Source organism: Stylophora pistillata, chromosome 8 (genome assembly GCF_964205215.1).
Source record: "Stylophora pistillata chromosome 8, jaStyPist1.2, whole genome shotgun sequence".
Taxonomy (NCBI): Eukaryota; Metazoa; Cnidaria; class Anthozoa; order Scleractinia; family Pocilloporidae; genus Stylophora; species Stylophora pistillata.
Window position 1 is genome coordinate 26013094 of NC_142526.1, and position 15741 is coordinate 26028834.

General features: G+C 36.9%; 2 protein-coding genes across 5 annotated transcripts; one reads left to right on the forward strand and one right to left on the reverse strand.

Moving 5' to 3' along the window:
• The first annotated feature begins 93 nt into the window (after window positions 1–93).
• LOC111334329 (uncharacterized) lies at window positions 94–2090 on the forward strand. Of its 3 annotated transcripts, none has more exons than XM_088729591.1 (4): window positions 94–312; window positions 468–535; window positions 753–806; window positions 1002–1163. In XM_088729591.1, exons 1-4 carry the CDS (start codon window positions 225–227, stop codon window positions 1140–1142), a joined length of 351 nt encoding a protein of 116 aa, XP_088585717.1. In that variant the 5' UTR covers window positions 94–224; the 3' UTR covers window positions 1143–1163. The 3 variants fall into 3 exon arrangements, with proteins under 3 accessions (XP_088585717.1, XP_022795777.1, XP_022795768.2); XM_022940042.2 differs by having other exon boundaries at window positions 1005–1163; XM_022940033.2 differs by lacking the exon at window positions 1002–1163 and adding an exon at window positions 1170–2090 and having other exon boundaries at window positions 153–312.
• A 1872-nt stretch (window positions 2091–3962) lies between these two features.
• On the reverse strand, window positions 3963–14937 carry LOC111335372 (protein FAM76A). 2 transcript variants are annotated; one of them, XM_022941262.2, is made up of 11 exons: window positions 14788–14937; window positions 13679–13743; window positions 12866–12926; window positions 12673–12731; window positions 11714–11810; window positions 10210–10319; window positions 8683–8832; window positions 8481–8547; window positions 6599–6661; window positions 5755–5856; window positions 3963–5153 (listed from the first exon to the last, which is right to left on the reverse strand). In XM_022941262.2, exons 1-11 carry the CDS (start codon window positions 14863–14865, stop codon window positions 5076–5078), a joined length of 930 nt encoding a protein of 309 aa, XP_022796997.1. In that variant the 5' UTR covers window positions 14866–14937; the 3' UTR covers window positions 3963–5075. The 2 variants fall into 2 exon arrangements, with proteins under 2 accessions (XP_022796997.1, XP_022797005.1); XM_022941270.2 differs by lacking the exons at window positions 3963–5153; window positions 5755–5856 and adding an exon at window positions 5863–6430.
• Between the last annotated feature and the right edge of the window lie 804 nt (window positions 14938–15741).

Consider the following 15741-nt stretch of genomic DNA (forward strand, 5'->3'; position numbering starts at 1 on the left):
TTTTCATTCTAGCTGACGTAATAACCTATCCATTCTTTTTTCCTGAACAAAAAATTGACATAGCTAATTTTTAGAATCCTATCAGAAGTGCACACCAAATCTGAAACTCTCGCAAACAATCTTGCCGTATGGGAGATTTAAAGAGACCTTACATGAAGTATATCTCTACTAAATAGCGGCAATACCGCGCGACGCTCATAGTCAACAGTATTTTATAGCTCAATATGGCAGAAAATGAAGATTGTATGGATAAAATAGATCCAGTAGATGGTCATGACAAGATAAATTCGCCTGTTCGTATCCAAAATGAAGGTAGTAAAACTTTATTTTCCAAGAAAACTCATATACCAGGATCTACCGATGAAGGCTGCGAATATTATCAAGTGTAAACATTATTAGTAAAGCGAAGATCAGCTGTAAAGATTAATTTTTTTTGCTATGTTCGTTTAATTTCCTTTTTTGTTTAGATTCTCTGGATTTTGATCTGTATGGGGATCTTTCTGTGGACCTCAACCAGGAAATTACATATCCCGAGGTATTTTTTATTGATGTTCTGTCGAAAAGGGTTATTTATTTAATCATTATGTTAAGTTGAAGCAGCTGTCAGACTTACTTCATGAATTATTGATTGATTTATTTAATGATTGACTGGTGAATTTATTAATAATTTGCCCTTTTAATTATTTTAAAGGTTTGTACTTGAGTTAAACTTTTTGAAAATAGTTTTGATTATGAATCTGCTTCATTTTCAGTTGAAGAAATTGTATGAAGAAAGTCAGCAAACAATTAAGAAGTTTAAAGCTGAGGTTAGCACTGAAATATTTTAATTGAGTGGTTTTTATTCCTTGGTATACACATCTGTAAGCTTACCATAACTAGTGTGACGGGCAACACTGATCATGTTATTAAGAAAAGTGTGTCAACTGTCAGGCAACATAAGCCAGTGCGAAGCTGTGGTTGGTTCGTTTATGTGTTGTGTACTTTTTGGACGCTTTACCCAGCAGATACCAGCAGATTTTAAGGAAAAAGTCAAGAAAGGCATATCCATTCAGGAAGGGAGTATTATCCCTTGTCACTTCAAGCTCCAGGAACAAGAGAGTGCTTTGTTAACAATGGGCTGCCCGAAACCCTACAAGATGTAACCTAACTAACCTTGTCCTCATTTTCAGAACAAAAAACTGAAAGATGAAAACTTCGTGCTTAAGAAAAACATCTCAAGCCTGTATCTCACTGCACGAGAGGAGATAACTCGAAAGGATGCACAAATAAAAGTGCTACAGGACAAGGAAGTGAGAAGCAGAAAAATTTTGGCTCAATCCCATCCACGGTGAAGACACTGTGAGGAGCATCAGCATGCCATAAGCCCCCAGCTGTAGATCTGATTGGTGTATTGTTTACACAGTTTGGTTAGTTGCCTAACAAATCCCACTGGAATTAATGGCTATCAACATTTAAGCAGTTCACTGAGGTTTCTTTGTCTAGCAAGCTGAATGGTCGTATGGCAAGAAGGATCTCTTGAGTTCTGTAACAGACTGATGTGCCCTTACAGAGTTAACACTAACATCACCTCTCTGCAAATGTACTAGGTATATTTACTTTACTGTCAGTGTGGACCACACTGATGAGTGGCAGATGTCAAATTGTACGTCTGTGGACCTCTCTGGTACATGATGTTGTACATTGTTTCTTTGCACTCTTTGTTACCTTGTCAACTAATAGAAACTAAGTCCAAACCTTGATTCCCCTGATCACATTTGCTAATGAGAGATTAATTGTCTGAATTTGAAGTATTTTGCCATTCATCAAGCAGCAGTAATGAAATAAATCACCACAAGATGCTTATGTGCTTACAGCCTGTCAAAAGTAGGCTGGAAAGCAAAAAACAACAATTCCTAGCTATTGATGTTGCTCATCGGTGCAATGAATGTGCTTGAATTTATTAAAAAAACTTCCCAATTATTTCTCCTCAGCAGCTTCTGTGAACCTCTCACTCTAATCATGTATATAAAATTGATCAACCAGAGTTCAAGTTATGTCTCATGTTTTAATGCAGATGTTTATGATTAATAATAAAAATATTGAGAACTCTTTGTTTTATTTAATATTAAGCTAAAACTGAATTGACTTTTTATATTTGTTAACTAATGAGATAAGAAAAGATTTCAAGTAGTTTTCCAGTAAACAATTTTGTATGTGGTGCACTTTTTAATGGATTTGCTTTTGCAGATTGTCTCATCAACAAATAGAAATGCTGGACTCAATTGATAATGATAAGAATAATAAAAATACTGCAAGAAGTTTTATTCAGTTCTAATTATTAAATAAAAAAAGAAAATTGAACAAAGAAAGGATGATTTCCATCAAACAAATGCATGATTCATTTGAATTATAAGTCATAACTATTGTTGAGAGTTTTCCTAAAATAATTTTCAAGACAGTTGAAATATATATATAGCACATCCTTAACTAACCCATTGGAAAATAAATATTATTTACTAAACCTTAATGCAAAACTGTTTTTGTTTAAAATTTAAGCTCAGTCATTTCATGTACATGATGCTTTGAAATAAAAATTGTTATTTCAACCACAATGAAATTTTGAGTTGGGAAATTAAAAGTCATTTCATGTAAAACAATACTAATTTGATATCAAACCAAGTTTTAAATTTTTTAATACACTTATTGGTCTTGAAAAATTTAAAAAAGAGCCATATACAGAATGGTATTTATCACTCAAAACCAAACCAGTGGATTCATCCTTAAAGTGCCTCTGAAGTAAAATTTTTTTTTTGCCCTGTTTGTTTGCTTATGTCTTGATGAACACAGCTAAGCGATTTTGACCGACCAAAAGAACTTTCTTGTATTATTTTTTGAACCTCAAAGTTTGGATTTTGCAATCTGAAATGGGTCCATTTTGCACGCAGTCAAATCTCATCTTACAAAGGAAGTGACGTAGTTGGTGGTTCTGAAGACAACAAACAAAAGCTTAAACAAAGCACCAGAACCACCAACTACATCATCAGAGCCAAACTCATTCCCAGTTTCTGGAGACACCGATAATGTCTAATTTAGGGACTTCGAGCCACCAAAAAGCCAATTTAAATTTCTTTTCTTGAAATTTCTTTTGTCATTCCTTAATAAGGACATAATAAGCTACAAAATTATGCAAAAACAATTTTTAATTCATAGGCACTTTAACAAAACAGATTCAGTCAAAAAAGTAATTTAAACCTGTTTTGGGAGAGAAAACCCTTTCCACAGATTCACTTAATATTAAAACATTTACATGAAGAGGGGTAGAGGAACACAAAAATATTAAAAAACACCGAAAAGAAAATCTCAACTATAAAGTATACATTGTCAACCCTATGATTAGTGAGGGGCCACTAAATTGATTCATCGAGTGAAAGAAATTAATCTTAATGATGCAAATGTCCAACAGCCTGCCCATAAACAAGGGGATGACTCTTCACACTTTAACTCCCAAGCAACATATTATTTTATAACATAACCACAGTACACCGCACGCTCTGATTGGTCAATTTAGCGTCCCCCATTTTCCCATGGGTGTATGCTGCTGACGTGAGCAAATGCAAAGACTATTTTTCCGCGCGCACTTGTTTTTTCTGGTCACGTAAGATTTGTTAAATAAAAGGGAACTCTTTAGCTACAATGTATCAATGTTATGTTATAAAACAAATGGTAAACACCACAGCATACACTATTGAGTTATGGACGCACTTGGGAGGTTTGCTAAGCACTCAAGAAGCTAGAGTCGCTCTAGGCTATCGCCTCGAGCGACTCTTACGCTTCTTTTGTGCTTAGTAACCTCCCGCGTGCATCCATAACTCAATAGTGTACGCTGTGGTGTTTACCATTTGTTAATTAAAACCCACTCTTCAGCTAAACTATGTCATCGAGGTTAATAATTAGGCCCTTGCCTAGGTCTCATGGTTCAGTGATCTGGTGCCGAAATTACCACACCAGGATGTGGCTGAGTAAAAATTTTTTCATTGTGAAATTATGCTGATTGAAGCCAAGAAAGTATTACTTAACGCCATATAAGAGCTGACGAGGTCGTAGACGAAACTAGTTTTGAAGTTTTCACAGTAGTGTGTTGAAAGTAGAAGTTAGTTGGAGTGTTTTTTTCACTTACATGGTTTATATAAAAATTTTCTCTCATCGGTATAAAGAATAAAGAGCCACGGTAGTGAACCCGAGAGAAAATGGAAAGTCAATTTTTTTTTGGAAGAAAGGCATTCAGCTAAGTGATGGCAGCAAAGGGAAGATAAAGCAGACTTAGCACTTAGCCTCGTCCTTGTGTTGTAATTTCAGCAGCAGATCACTGCACTGTGAGAACCCGGAAATGGCCTATTGAAAGAGAACCTCTATTACACAAAAGAAAAGAAAGATACTTCTAATCTATTTTGATTTGTCTCTCTTCATTTACCTAGCCTGTGAACAGTCCTCATTATGAGCTCCTCAGCACAAACGTTTTTTTTCTCTTGGGCAACCTGTGCCCACAAGAGGTGTGCAAGGGGGTCTGGCAGTGATTAACAGTGCCAGACACCTGGATAACCTGGAGAAACACAAAAGCTGCAATGCTGATAATGAGAGCCTGCTTACAGGCTACCAGTTGCACAGCAAGTAATTTCCATTATTAGGTTATTTAAGCATTTACACCCTAACATAGAATCCATATTCACAATGCTGTTCTCCCTCCATATTCTATGGTGTTGACATGGAGAATTAGTCTACATATCAAGAGCTTCTCAAGTTGTTGATCATTTCCTTCATTCTCGAGACCTTAATGTTTGATCCAGGGGTAATATTGTAAGGAGAAATTAGATGCTGGTCACTCTTAGGGTTAAAGGCCTAAACTAAGTCTGCAGGAGTTCTTATTCCTCGTAACTTTTACAATCCATGATAATATACAATTTAAAAAATAACTTATAGAAAATTAAAAAAATACATTTGCACCCCTGGGCAAGTTTTAGTCCATTGTTGCAGAGGTAAATATTCTGTTAATTAAAAATTCAGGGGGATACATCTAAAAGGCTTGAAATGGACAACATTCATCCCGAGGTTGTAAGTGGCTTGTCTTTTCCTTTTGACAGTGTTGCAATCTGCTTTTTGAGGTTTCTGTTTTCTGTCTGTAAGTAAATTAATAACAGAGAACATTAGTCAAGAGACAAATATTTATTTATCACTGAGTAATAAAAATTTTAATATATAAACAAATTTATTTTTCTGTACAGCAGATTCATTGTCATATATGTGCACCTGCCTATAGTTTAATGTAGTAAAATTGTGTTGTATATAACTATCTGCAAATTTCAATAAAACCAAGACAAAAAAGTAGAACTATTTACAAGTAAACAAAATTTTGTTGGTGATGAAATATTTTTATTACACGACTCAGGCAGTCAGAGGGCCAATAACTAAAATCAACCAATCAAAGTGCTCTATTGCCAGTCCAATATTCTCTCAGTATTGGACTGGGCACTGTCCCGAATGATACCGCACTCGTGTCCCTTTGAACTTCAGTCATATAATAAATCACTTATTAACCAAGCTTGCTCGAGACCGTACTGGAAGAATATCAGCCCTCGGTCTTTTTTGTACAGACCTAGCTGCACTCAGTCCGTACTGTCAAGACCTCGGGCCAATATTCTCCCAGTATGGCCCTCACACTTGGTTAATAAGATATATAGATTCATACAGTAAACGAAGGACATTTCAAAAGTTACCAACCTGTAGGCCCTCTATTCTCTCTACTTGCTGTTTCTGCATTTGGACCATTTTCTGTCTCAATTCCTTTTCTTTTTCCCAATGATCAGCCTTCAGTTCAGTTAACTAATTCACATAGAAAAGGCATCTGTAATTAGCCTCCAACATAGTTTTTTTTTTTTTTAATCCACTCCCTTGCCCCCTCTCTAACCTGGTAAGGAAGAATTCTGCAGGAAAATTCATTACTTGACAAGGGAATTTAGAATTTAATTGAACACAAAACCAATATCGCACAAATCGCTTTGTGATTCATGCGATATCAGTTAAAGAAAAAATGAGCATAACTTTTAGTTATGTATACATAGATGCAAAACAATATCACATCACCTTGTTTTCAACCTGCAATTCCATGCTAAATACCTCATTTCATTAACCAATCAGAATGCTAAATTTTATCGGATGATACAATTCAAAGGCAAATGCTATGTGATGTCCATTCTCACCCCATGATGGCCCGGAAAAGCTGCCAGTTAATTAACCCCTGCACTCCCAGAAGTGATTAACATGTAACTTCTCCCTATAATATCCATACATTATCTAGCAAACAAGTTAATAGAATATTAAAACTTATCAGGCAGAAGTTGGTATCCTGATGTAGCACCAAATTCTTGTTACTTATTTACAAGGAAATGTGTAGCAGCTAGAGGGGAGAATTAATAATTATTAGATTTTGGGAGTTAAAGAGTTAAATCTTAGACTTAGTAGATGCAAGTATACAGTTATCTAACAGGTTAGATGTTCAACAACAAAATGCACCTCTTATTACTAGCAAAGAAGATAGGAACACAGACACATGTACATTGATCACCTTTTTTTCCTTCTCAATCAATGCTTGATCCTTCTGTTGTAACTGCTTTTTAAGATTCACCACCTTGTTGAAATGAAGGAAAAATACAAACATCTTGATTGGACCAGGGAAAAATATGAAATTCACTGTACAGACAGCATGCAAGTGAATGCATCCACCTTTAATGCATAGGTTAATTGACCACTCCCCATAGGACTTTTCAGGGCTTTTCAGGGCTTTTCAGGGCCATTCTTACAACACCGTGTGGGGGACTTTACCAGAATGCTTGTAGCAGTTTACAATGAATAAAGGAAAATCTAACAGATGCGCCCAATTTCCAGTAAACAGGCCAGACCACATCACAGTAATCTCGTGAGCGGGTTTTTTTAACGTCCCCTGCCTAACTAAGTTAACTAATTTATTTAATAGATGCAGGAGAAGGGGACCTATGGTCTATTTGTCCCTATTCAAGAAGACTAGAATGTCTATCTATTTCTTGATATTATAGAAAGGTAGCACATCCTCCAGTTAGTTTAAGACCTTGAGTGTTGGTCCGGCCGGGGCTTGAACCCTTGACCTTTCCCTCAACAGACTGGCGCTCTAACCTACTGAGCTAACTGGGAGGTGGTTCAGCTAACTGGGAGGCATTTAATGATATTAGGAGGTGGTTAATGATATTAGCATAATTTGTATTTCTTTGCCAACACCCTCACATTATTTTAGTGGATACAAAATACAAACAGAATCTCTTTCTCCCCTACAGTTGGCTTAATCTGCTACAGAACAGGAAATTAAAATAAATTATAGTTTTCAATCAAAAAGGGATACAGTAATTCATTACAAATAAATTACATTATTACATATAATTTACTTTTAAGATGAAATAAACAATTTTTAATATAAGAGAAAAATCAAGTTTTCAGATGGGATTTGAACCCACAACCCTCCGTGATCTAGTCGGATGCTCTAACCACTGAGCTACAGGAGACTCTATGGTGAGCAAGGGTCAATTAGTGGGTATTGACTGGAACCGCATCACGTGGCTACACAGCCAAACATCAGCTAGTGCCTAGAAGCTCACTAACAGCATCACGCTGTCACATTAAAGCATCACTGCAGCCAACCAGCCCCCAAAGTGAGCATGTAAAGATGAAATAAACAATTTTTAATATAAGAGAAAAATCGAGTTTCCAGATGGGATTTGAACCCACGACCCTCCATGATCTAGTCAGATGCTCTAACCACTGAGCTACAGGAGACTCAATGGTGAGCAAGGGTCAATCAGTGGGTATTGACTGGAACCGCATCACTCGATTTTTCTCTTATATTAAAAATTGTTTATTTCATCTTTACATGCTCACTTTGGGGGCTGGTTGGCTGCGTGTGATGCTTTAATGCATGTGATGCTTTAATGTGACAGCGTGATGCAGTTAGTGAACTTCTATGCGCTAGCTGATGTTTGGCTGTGTAGCTGCGTGATGCGGTTCCAGTCAATACCCACTAGTTGACCCTTGCTCACCATAGAGTCTCCTGTAGCTCAGTGGTTAGAGCATCCAACTAGATCACAGAGGGTTGTGGGTTCAAATCCCATCTGGAAACTTGATTTTTCTCTTATATTAAAATTTACTTTTAGCTTTCATTTAGATTATAAGCATCCATTTCCAAGACTCTTTTTTGTGGAGAGAGAGCAGGAGAGGGGTTAGAAATTTGCAAATGAAAGCAATGTAAAGTCAACAGTAAATTGAAATTGGCAAAACTTTAAAATAGATTTCTGAGTATATCTGAGCCTGGTGTTTTAATTTATTTCAACAATAAGGTTAATCTTACTCACATAATCACATTTATTACATAATTATATTAAATATTAATTTATCCAGGAGAATAAATAGCTTAAAAGGATTACCTGTTCTTTTAGTTCTGTAAGTTCAGTTATGTGTGACTCCAGTGCAATAGGTTCACTTGAAGCATCACTGCAAATATTTTTGACATGATACAAAATGAATGCATATAAAAATTCAGTCTGAAAAGACCTTAGTACCAGTCAGATCACTTAAAGACACCATATGTTATGTGATCTCCAGGCAAAGACTAGATCATGAACTTACTTGGCCATACTACTGTACAGGGCCATTGTCAAAGGACTATTCCGTGCACTGCCAATCCTCTCCAGAGCAGCGGCAGCAGCTGATCCTGGCTTGCCATCTTTAGGACTGTCATTGTTCTCAGTCTTGGCTATCTTAGAACGTCTGTCTTTCCTGGTTTACAAAACAAAGCAATACTTCACAGTCATATGTACTAGATAAATATTTGGGGTTAGACATGGTTTGATGCTACTATGGTTTAAAGATTCCATGAATGTAACCGAAAGTACAGTTCATTAGGTACATGTAAAGTATGATGATGTGCATGTCAAAATTAGGGGTCACTGGGTAAAGCATGATGATGCACCTGTCTAAATTAGGGGTCACTGGGTAAAGCATGATGTAAATGTCTAAATTAGGGGTCATTGGGTAAAGCATGATGATGTACCTGTCTAAATTAGGGATCATTGGGTAGAGCATGATGATGTACCTGTCTAAACTAGGGGCCAAAGGGTAAAGTATGATGATGTACCTGTCTAAATTAGGGGTCACTGGGTAAAGCATGATGATGTACCTGTCTAAATTAGGGGTCACTGGGTAAAGCATGATGATGTACCTGTCTAAATTACGGGTCATTGGGTAAAGCATGATCATGTAACTGTCTAAATTAGGGGTCATTGGGTAAAGCATGACGATGTACCTGTCTAAATTGGGGGTCATTAGGTAAAGCATGATTATGTAACCGTCTAAATTAGGGGTCATTGGGTAAAGCATGATGATGTACCTGTCTAAATTGGGGGTCATTGGGTAGAGCATAGGTGGGGGGCAAAGGGTAAAGTATGAGCATGGGTAGGGGCCAAAGGGTAAAGTATGATGATGTACCTGTCTAAATCAGGGGACACTGGGTAAAGCATGATGATGTACCTGTCTAAATTAGGGGTCACTGGGTAAAGCATGATGATGTACCTGTCTAAATTAGGGGTCACTGGGTAAAGCATGATGATGTACCTGTCTAAATTACGGGTTATTGGGTAAGCATGATTATGTAACTGTCTAAATTAGGGGTCATTGGGTAAAGCATGACGATGTACCTGTCTAAATTGGGGGTCATTAGGTAAAGCAAGATTATGTAACTGTCTAAATTAGGGGTCATTGGGTAAAGCATGACGATGTACCTGTCTAAATTAGGGGTCACTGGGTAATGCATGATGATGTACCTGTCTAAATGAGGGGTCACTGGGTAAAGCATGATGATGTAACTGTCTAAATTAGGGGTCATTGGGTAGAGCATGATGATGTACCTGTGTAAATTGGGGGTCATTGGGTAAAGCATGATGATGTACCTGTCTAAATTAGGGGTCAAGGGGAAAGTATGATGATGTGCCTGTCTAAATTAGGGGTCACAGGGTAATGTCTGATGATGTACCTGTCTAAATTAGGGGTCAATGGGTAAAGTATGATGATGTACTTGTCTAAATTAGGGGTCAAGGGTTAAAGTAAGATGATGTACCTGTCTAAATTAAGGGCCAAAGGTAAAGTATGATGATGTACCTGTCTCTCTTATGATCTTTCCCACTGAGTCTCTTCTCTCCCTTTTTGGTTTTGTATAATATTCTCTTATAAGATAATGTACATAAAAGACATAGTGTTTTCCCATCAACCTAAAAACAATATAAACTAAGTTTAACTTTAATTTCAGTTGAATTTACCAAGTCTGGTTTGCTGAAACTTACTGAATATGCCCTAGGGCTTCTTGCATTATTGGGATTGTGAGAATCTTACATAAAAAATTGCATCTGGTTATGTACTCCATAATTTATCTGTCATCTTATAGTTCATTTACATAATAACTTAGGGTTGCTATTACTGAAACGCAGTCAGGAGATCAATAACACTGCTAGATAACGCAACGATTCAATCTGACTGTACATTTGCCATTGCAAAAATACAGAGCAGAACATGTGTGCATACATGCAGGATATATCAGGTCTCACTATGGTGTTCGAGCCTGTAGAGGCTACAAATAACAGATAGTGACATCTTTGATGTCGATGAGTTCGTGTACTTGGGGGCCAAAGTTTGTAGAGAGGATGGTGGTATGAAGGACTTGAAGAACAGGTTATCAAAAGCCAGAGGTGCCTTTAACAAACTAAAGAAGATCTGGATCTCTAATAACATCTTGAGGAAAACAAAACTGAGGCTGTACAAAACTCTAGTAGTGCCAATGTTACTCTATGGATCTGAGACATGGAAGATGAACAAAGGAGATGATAAAGCAGTGAATGTATTCCATAATAGGTGCCTATGAAGGATCCTCGGAATCTGATGGCAAGACTATGTCAGCACCAAAGAGCTACTGGAAAGAGCAGGCATGAAGCCACTGAGTGCGGAAGTGATGTCTCGTAGATGGAAAATGATTGGTCATACTCTTATGAAAGATCGTAGTAATGATTGCAATGTTGCTATGAGCAGGGCGCCAGAAGGTAAAAGGAGAAGGGGAAGACCAAAAACCACTTGGAGATGTACAGTAGAGAAAGAAAGGCAAGAGGCAGGTTGGAGGTCATGGGAGGAGGTGTGGACAGCAGCAACCAATCAAGAGCAGTGGAAAAGCTCTGTGAAGGCCCTATGTGCCACGAAGCATGAAAGGGATTGATGATGATGATGATGACATCTTTACAATTACCCCAGGACTGACAAACCTTCCAAGAAAGATTGTTTTTCATAAGCACTCTTCAGTTTTTTTTTTTTTTCCACTGGGTTCCTCAAAAAACCATTCAGCACTGGCAATTGGTATTTTACCTTTTTGCAAAACTCAAAGACACCCATTCTCCAAACAGCTGTCTAGTATGATGTACTTCACATTGAATTTTCCACATTAATAATTCTGTGCACAGTTTTATAAGAAATTAGACTATTAAAAGAATCTGGGCATCTTCTGGATGAAAGTTACAGCTGCAGCAAACTTGGTTTACACCCCTCAAAAACTTGCAAGCATTGCAACATTGTTATTCTTGTATGACACATTTCTACCTTGCCAAATGAAACATTGTCTGACCTTTTCCCTTGACTCTGTTGTCTTCTGGAAAGCACAGTTTAGCTTACACTGTTCACAAGCTACAGGAGCACCATACTTCTTTTCTGAACTCAAACACCTAAAGGAACAATCATAATTTCTTGATTGTCGAGAAGCATTGAGTTTGTCAAGAAAACCCAAACCCTTCACAACTATTTTCCCTCTGTGCAAAACCTATTTTGAATTTGAAGCTGGTGGCTGCATGCAAATGTCCGAAAGAGTCGCTGAGAGTAATGCCAAAGACTTTGCACAAAGCAGATGAACTTTAAGAGGCCCAAACCTCCAGCATATAAAAATATTGTGGAAGGTAAATGGACAGGTTAATGAGCAAGTCTAAGAGTGAAATTGAGTGTCTATTTGTCTTTACGTATTAACTGTGGCTTCAACTAATTGCCTTGTTTAAAACACACCACATATAATAGTGATGACTGTTGCAGAACTGTTAAATGACATAACTTGTGTGAAAGTGAAGTTGTGCTAAGATGACATTTGGCACCAAATTTATTCAAATTAAGTCTACCTAAATCCCTCTTAAAATGCATAAGGCAATTGCCATTTGCACCAACCTGGACAAGACATTGGGACAAAGGGAGATGTACTACAGTAGAATCCCGATTTCTCAAACCTCCAGGGGAAACGCAAATTGGTTCAAGAAATTGGGAGTCCGAGAAATCGGGGGTGAAGTGATAAGTGAAGCAAATCCAAGGGAAAGAAGGTTTGGTTCGACATATCAGGGGATTCGAGAAACCGAGGGTTCAAGAAATCGGGATTCCACTGTACATGATATAAACTAACAAATCAACTACTGTTCAGAAGTACGATTCACTGAATTTCTGTTCAAAATGTAAGGTACAGCAGTTGTATCACAATGTACATGTATGTACTTCAAAGTCAAACAAAAAAGATGGGTACCGGTAACATAGATTCTTGGAATTAATTACCTAGAGCACTTTGTTCCATCAAATGCAGCTCTTATATTGCAGTACTCACAACAAGAAGGCTAAAAATAAAATAACAGGGTAGAAATTGACAGCATGAAGAGTACAAAGTATGAAGAGTGCATTAAATACATTAACAAGTACAGCAGTAACAGATTACTCTTACAGGTACATGAAGCTATGATCTATACATTACCTGGCCATAAGTTTTAAGGTTATGGCTGCATTTCTTGCAAATTGGATCTTTTTCAGTGTTCCTACAAAAACAAATCAAGATAATCAACAACCTAAACCCACTCATCACATTATAGCTGACAGATAGTAAAATTCTGAATTAGCAGATAATAACATACTTAATAACTACTTTTAATTAGGAATTTTCATCAATTCTTTCAGTACCAGGGACAAATTCAGTAAAAAAAACAAATTCAGTAATACCATTTGTGTATCTCCATGTGGTACTTCTTGTGGCAATTAATTTAGGATTTGTTTAATATGTACCTCTATTTTGGAGATTTTCCAAAGTAATTTGATATCACTTAAGGGCTGACTTTTAGTCAGTTTAAAGCTTATTTAATACACTGTTATTTATCATTCATTGCAGGACAAATGGGTGAAAAGATTGACCAACAGACTAACCAGACAACTGACAAACTGATGAAGAGATTGACCGAGAGATTGACAGGCCAACTGACAAACTAACTGACTCACTGACTGACTGTTGATTGACTTACTCACTAATTAACTGACTCAATGACTGACTGACTGACGGACTTGCTGACTGATAGAAAGACTCAAAGATTCCCAGTTTGACTCACTGACTGAGTTATTGACTGACTCACTGACTAACCAAATAATTGACTGGCTATAAATGACTGATTGACTAACTGGCTGATCTACTGACTCACTGTTTCAATTGAATTTGACTAATTCAAAGACTTGCTGTCTGACCCTTCAACTAACTGATTGTGTGAATGATCAACTGCTTGATTGACTGACATGAACTGACCTGAGAAGATGAAACTCAAGCCGGCAATAAGTACAAGTTACCAATGGAAATGTCTTTCTGCAATCCTATGAAAAGAAAGCAATAGGAAGAAGAAGAAATAAGAGAGATAAAAATGGCTAGAATACTGGCTAATAAGAAATGAAAGTTCACTTTGATTCATGCCTGAAAGAAGATAAATTGATCCCAAACTTTAATTGAAAGCATAGTAGTGCAAAATTGGCAGCACAGATTGTGAAACTTCTGCTGACTTCTTCCCTTTTTCAATTATATTACTTAAAATCAAAGAAAAACAAACTCATTTCAGAGTCCACTGAAAGTGACATTAAAAAGCTGATCTCAAGTGTGGTCAGGAAAGTACCAAAAAGTCGACAAAATTTGCTGTCAAAACACAATATGAAAATTAATGAAAGGGTTATAAAATAAATAAAGAACCATCTTACTTGCTGGTATCTATGTTGGCTGATAACATCCTTGGCCAAGAGAATTTACATTTGCCCTCAAAGCTTCACTTCTCGGCCAAATATTCATTCATATCAGGCACTATCTCAGTTCCTGAGATTATCAGCCAACATGACGGCAGGGGTTTATTTACTAAATACTCTGAATCACGTGATGAAAACTTAATTGCATAACAAGTGATGTGAAGGGAGCCAATGGGAAAAAATTTCAGGTGTTCATTTTAGTTTTATTCAAAGGGAATTTTAATATTAGCATCGACAGGCATACATGTTTTTTTAAAATGACTAGTTTGGAGACATTTTAAAAAATCCCCCAAAAAATCGGCTGGATAATTCTATGTTCCCTTACTGGCTAAGAGCCGGCAATTATGTTGACATCACCAATCCATGCTAACAGAGCTGGATTACCTAGTCGCCTCGATCAGATGCACGAAACTCTAATTTTCCCCCAAAAGAGCCCGGATTAATCAGGTTCCATCGTTCACACAGCAAACTAATGTACGAATCGACTCTTTTTTCTCTATGACTAACAGGTAGATGTATGTCGAACTTGAAATTTATAAGCAAAGCTAGCCACTAACTAATTAAATTTACCAAACCTAAGTTTTTACCTAATCATCATTCGAAACACTAATGAATATTACAACATACCTTACAAAGTTGATCTCCTTTAGAAAGTTGTTCAAATGGATGGCGGCTGTTACAATTAGTGCACGCAAAAAGAGACATCTTTGGGCTTAAAACAATCAACAAACGGCTTCACTAGATACTACCACAGAATCTCGCAGGATCTTCCCACTCTTCAAGAGCCGACAGTATATACGTCCAGCGGGGTCACTATGGGAACAGTAAGCCATGGTTAGGAGTGGGGTGGGGTAGATGAAACTTTGCTGCCTGAATTTTAAAAGTTGTTACTCCAAGGGAACGAAACACATGATAGCTTCAAGTGTGTTTTATTAGGTGGGTAACCATTCAAGAAATTCTCATAAGTAATTAAAGTTTTTTTTATGAAATCGTTAACTTTTTGATAATTATAAGGTCAATATTGTAAGAAATAGACAACTTTTTTGAGAGACTTCGGCATACTTATGCCATCTTCAATCAATGAGTAACTGAACGCAGAGTTAACTCTGCTGAACGTGAGTAATTATATAACAGACAAGTAGATGAATAAAATATTTATAGTATGATGTAATACAAAAGCGGATACTAATTACAACGTGACACCAAACATCAGGCGTGAACTAAAACGCTAGAAAAGTGTTATAATGCTGTAATTGTTTGTTAAGTTCAGGTTTGATCTTATTTATATAAAAAGCTTCTTTGAGTTTTAAATCAAGTGAGTTGTTAGCAGATCCAGAATACTAAAGCAAGAAAGGGAGTATTTGTTCTTACAAGAAGGAGATGTGTTGAAATACTTAAAAATATGCGAGTTTTTATCGCTTTCCGTGTGCTCCTTTATCCTAGTAGAGAAGTGGCGACTAGTTTCGCCAATATAACGGGAATTACATCCCGCCATAGTTAATCGAGGTCCCGCACAAGAAAATTGACAAACTACCATGGATTTTAGAGCAACAGGAGTGCGATCTTTAACACTGGACATGT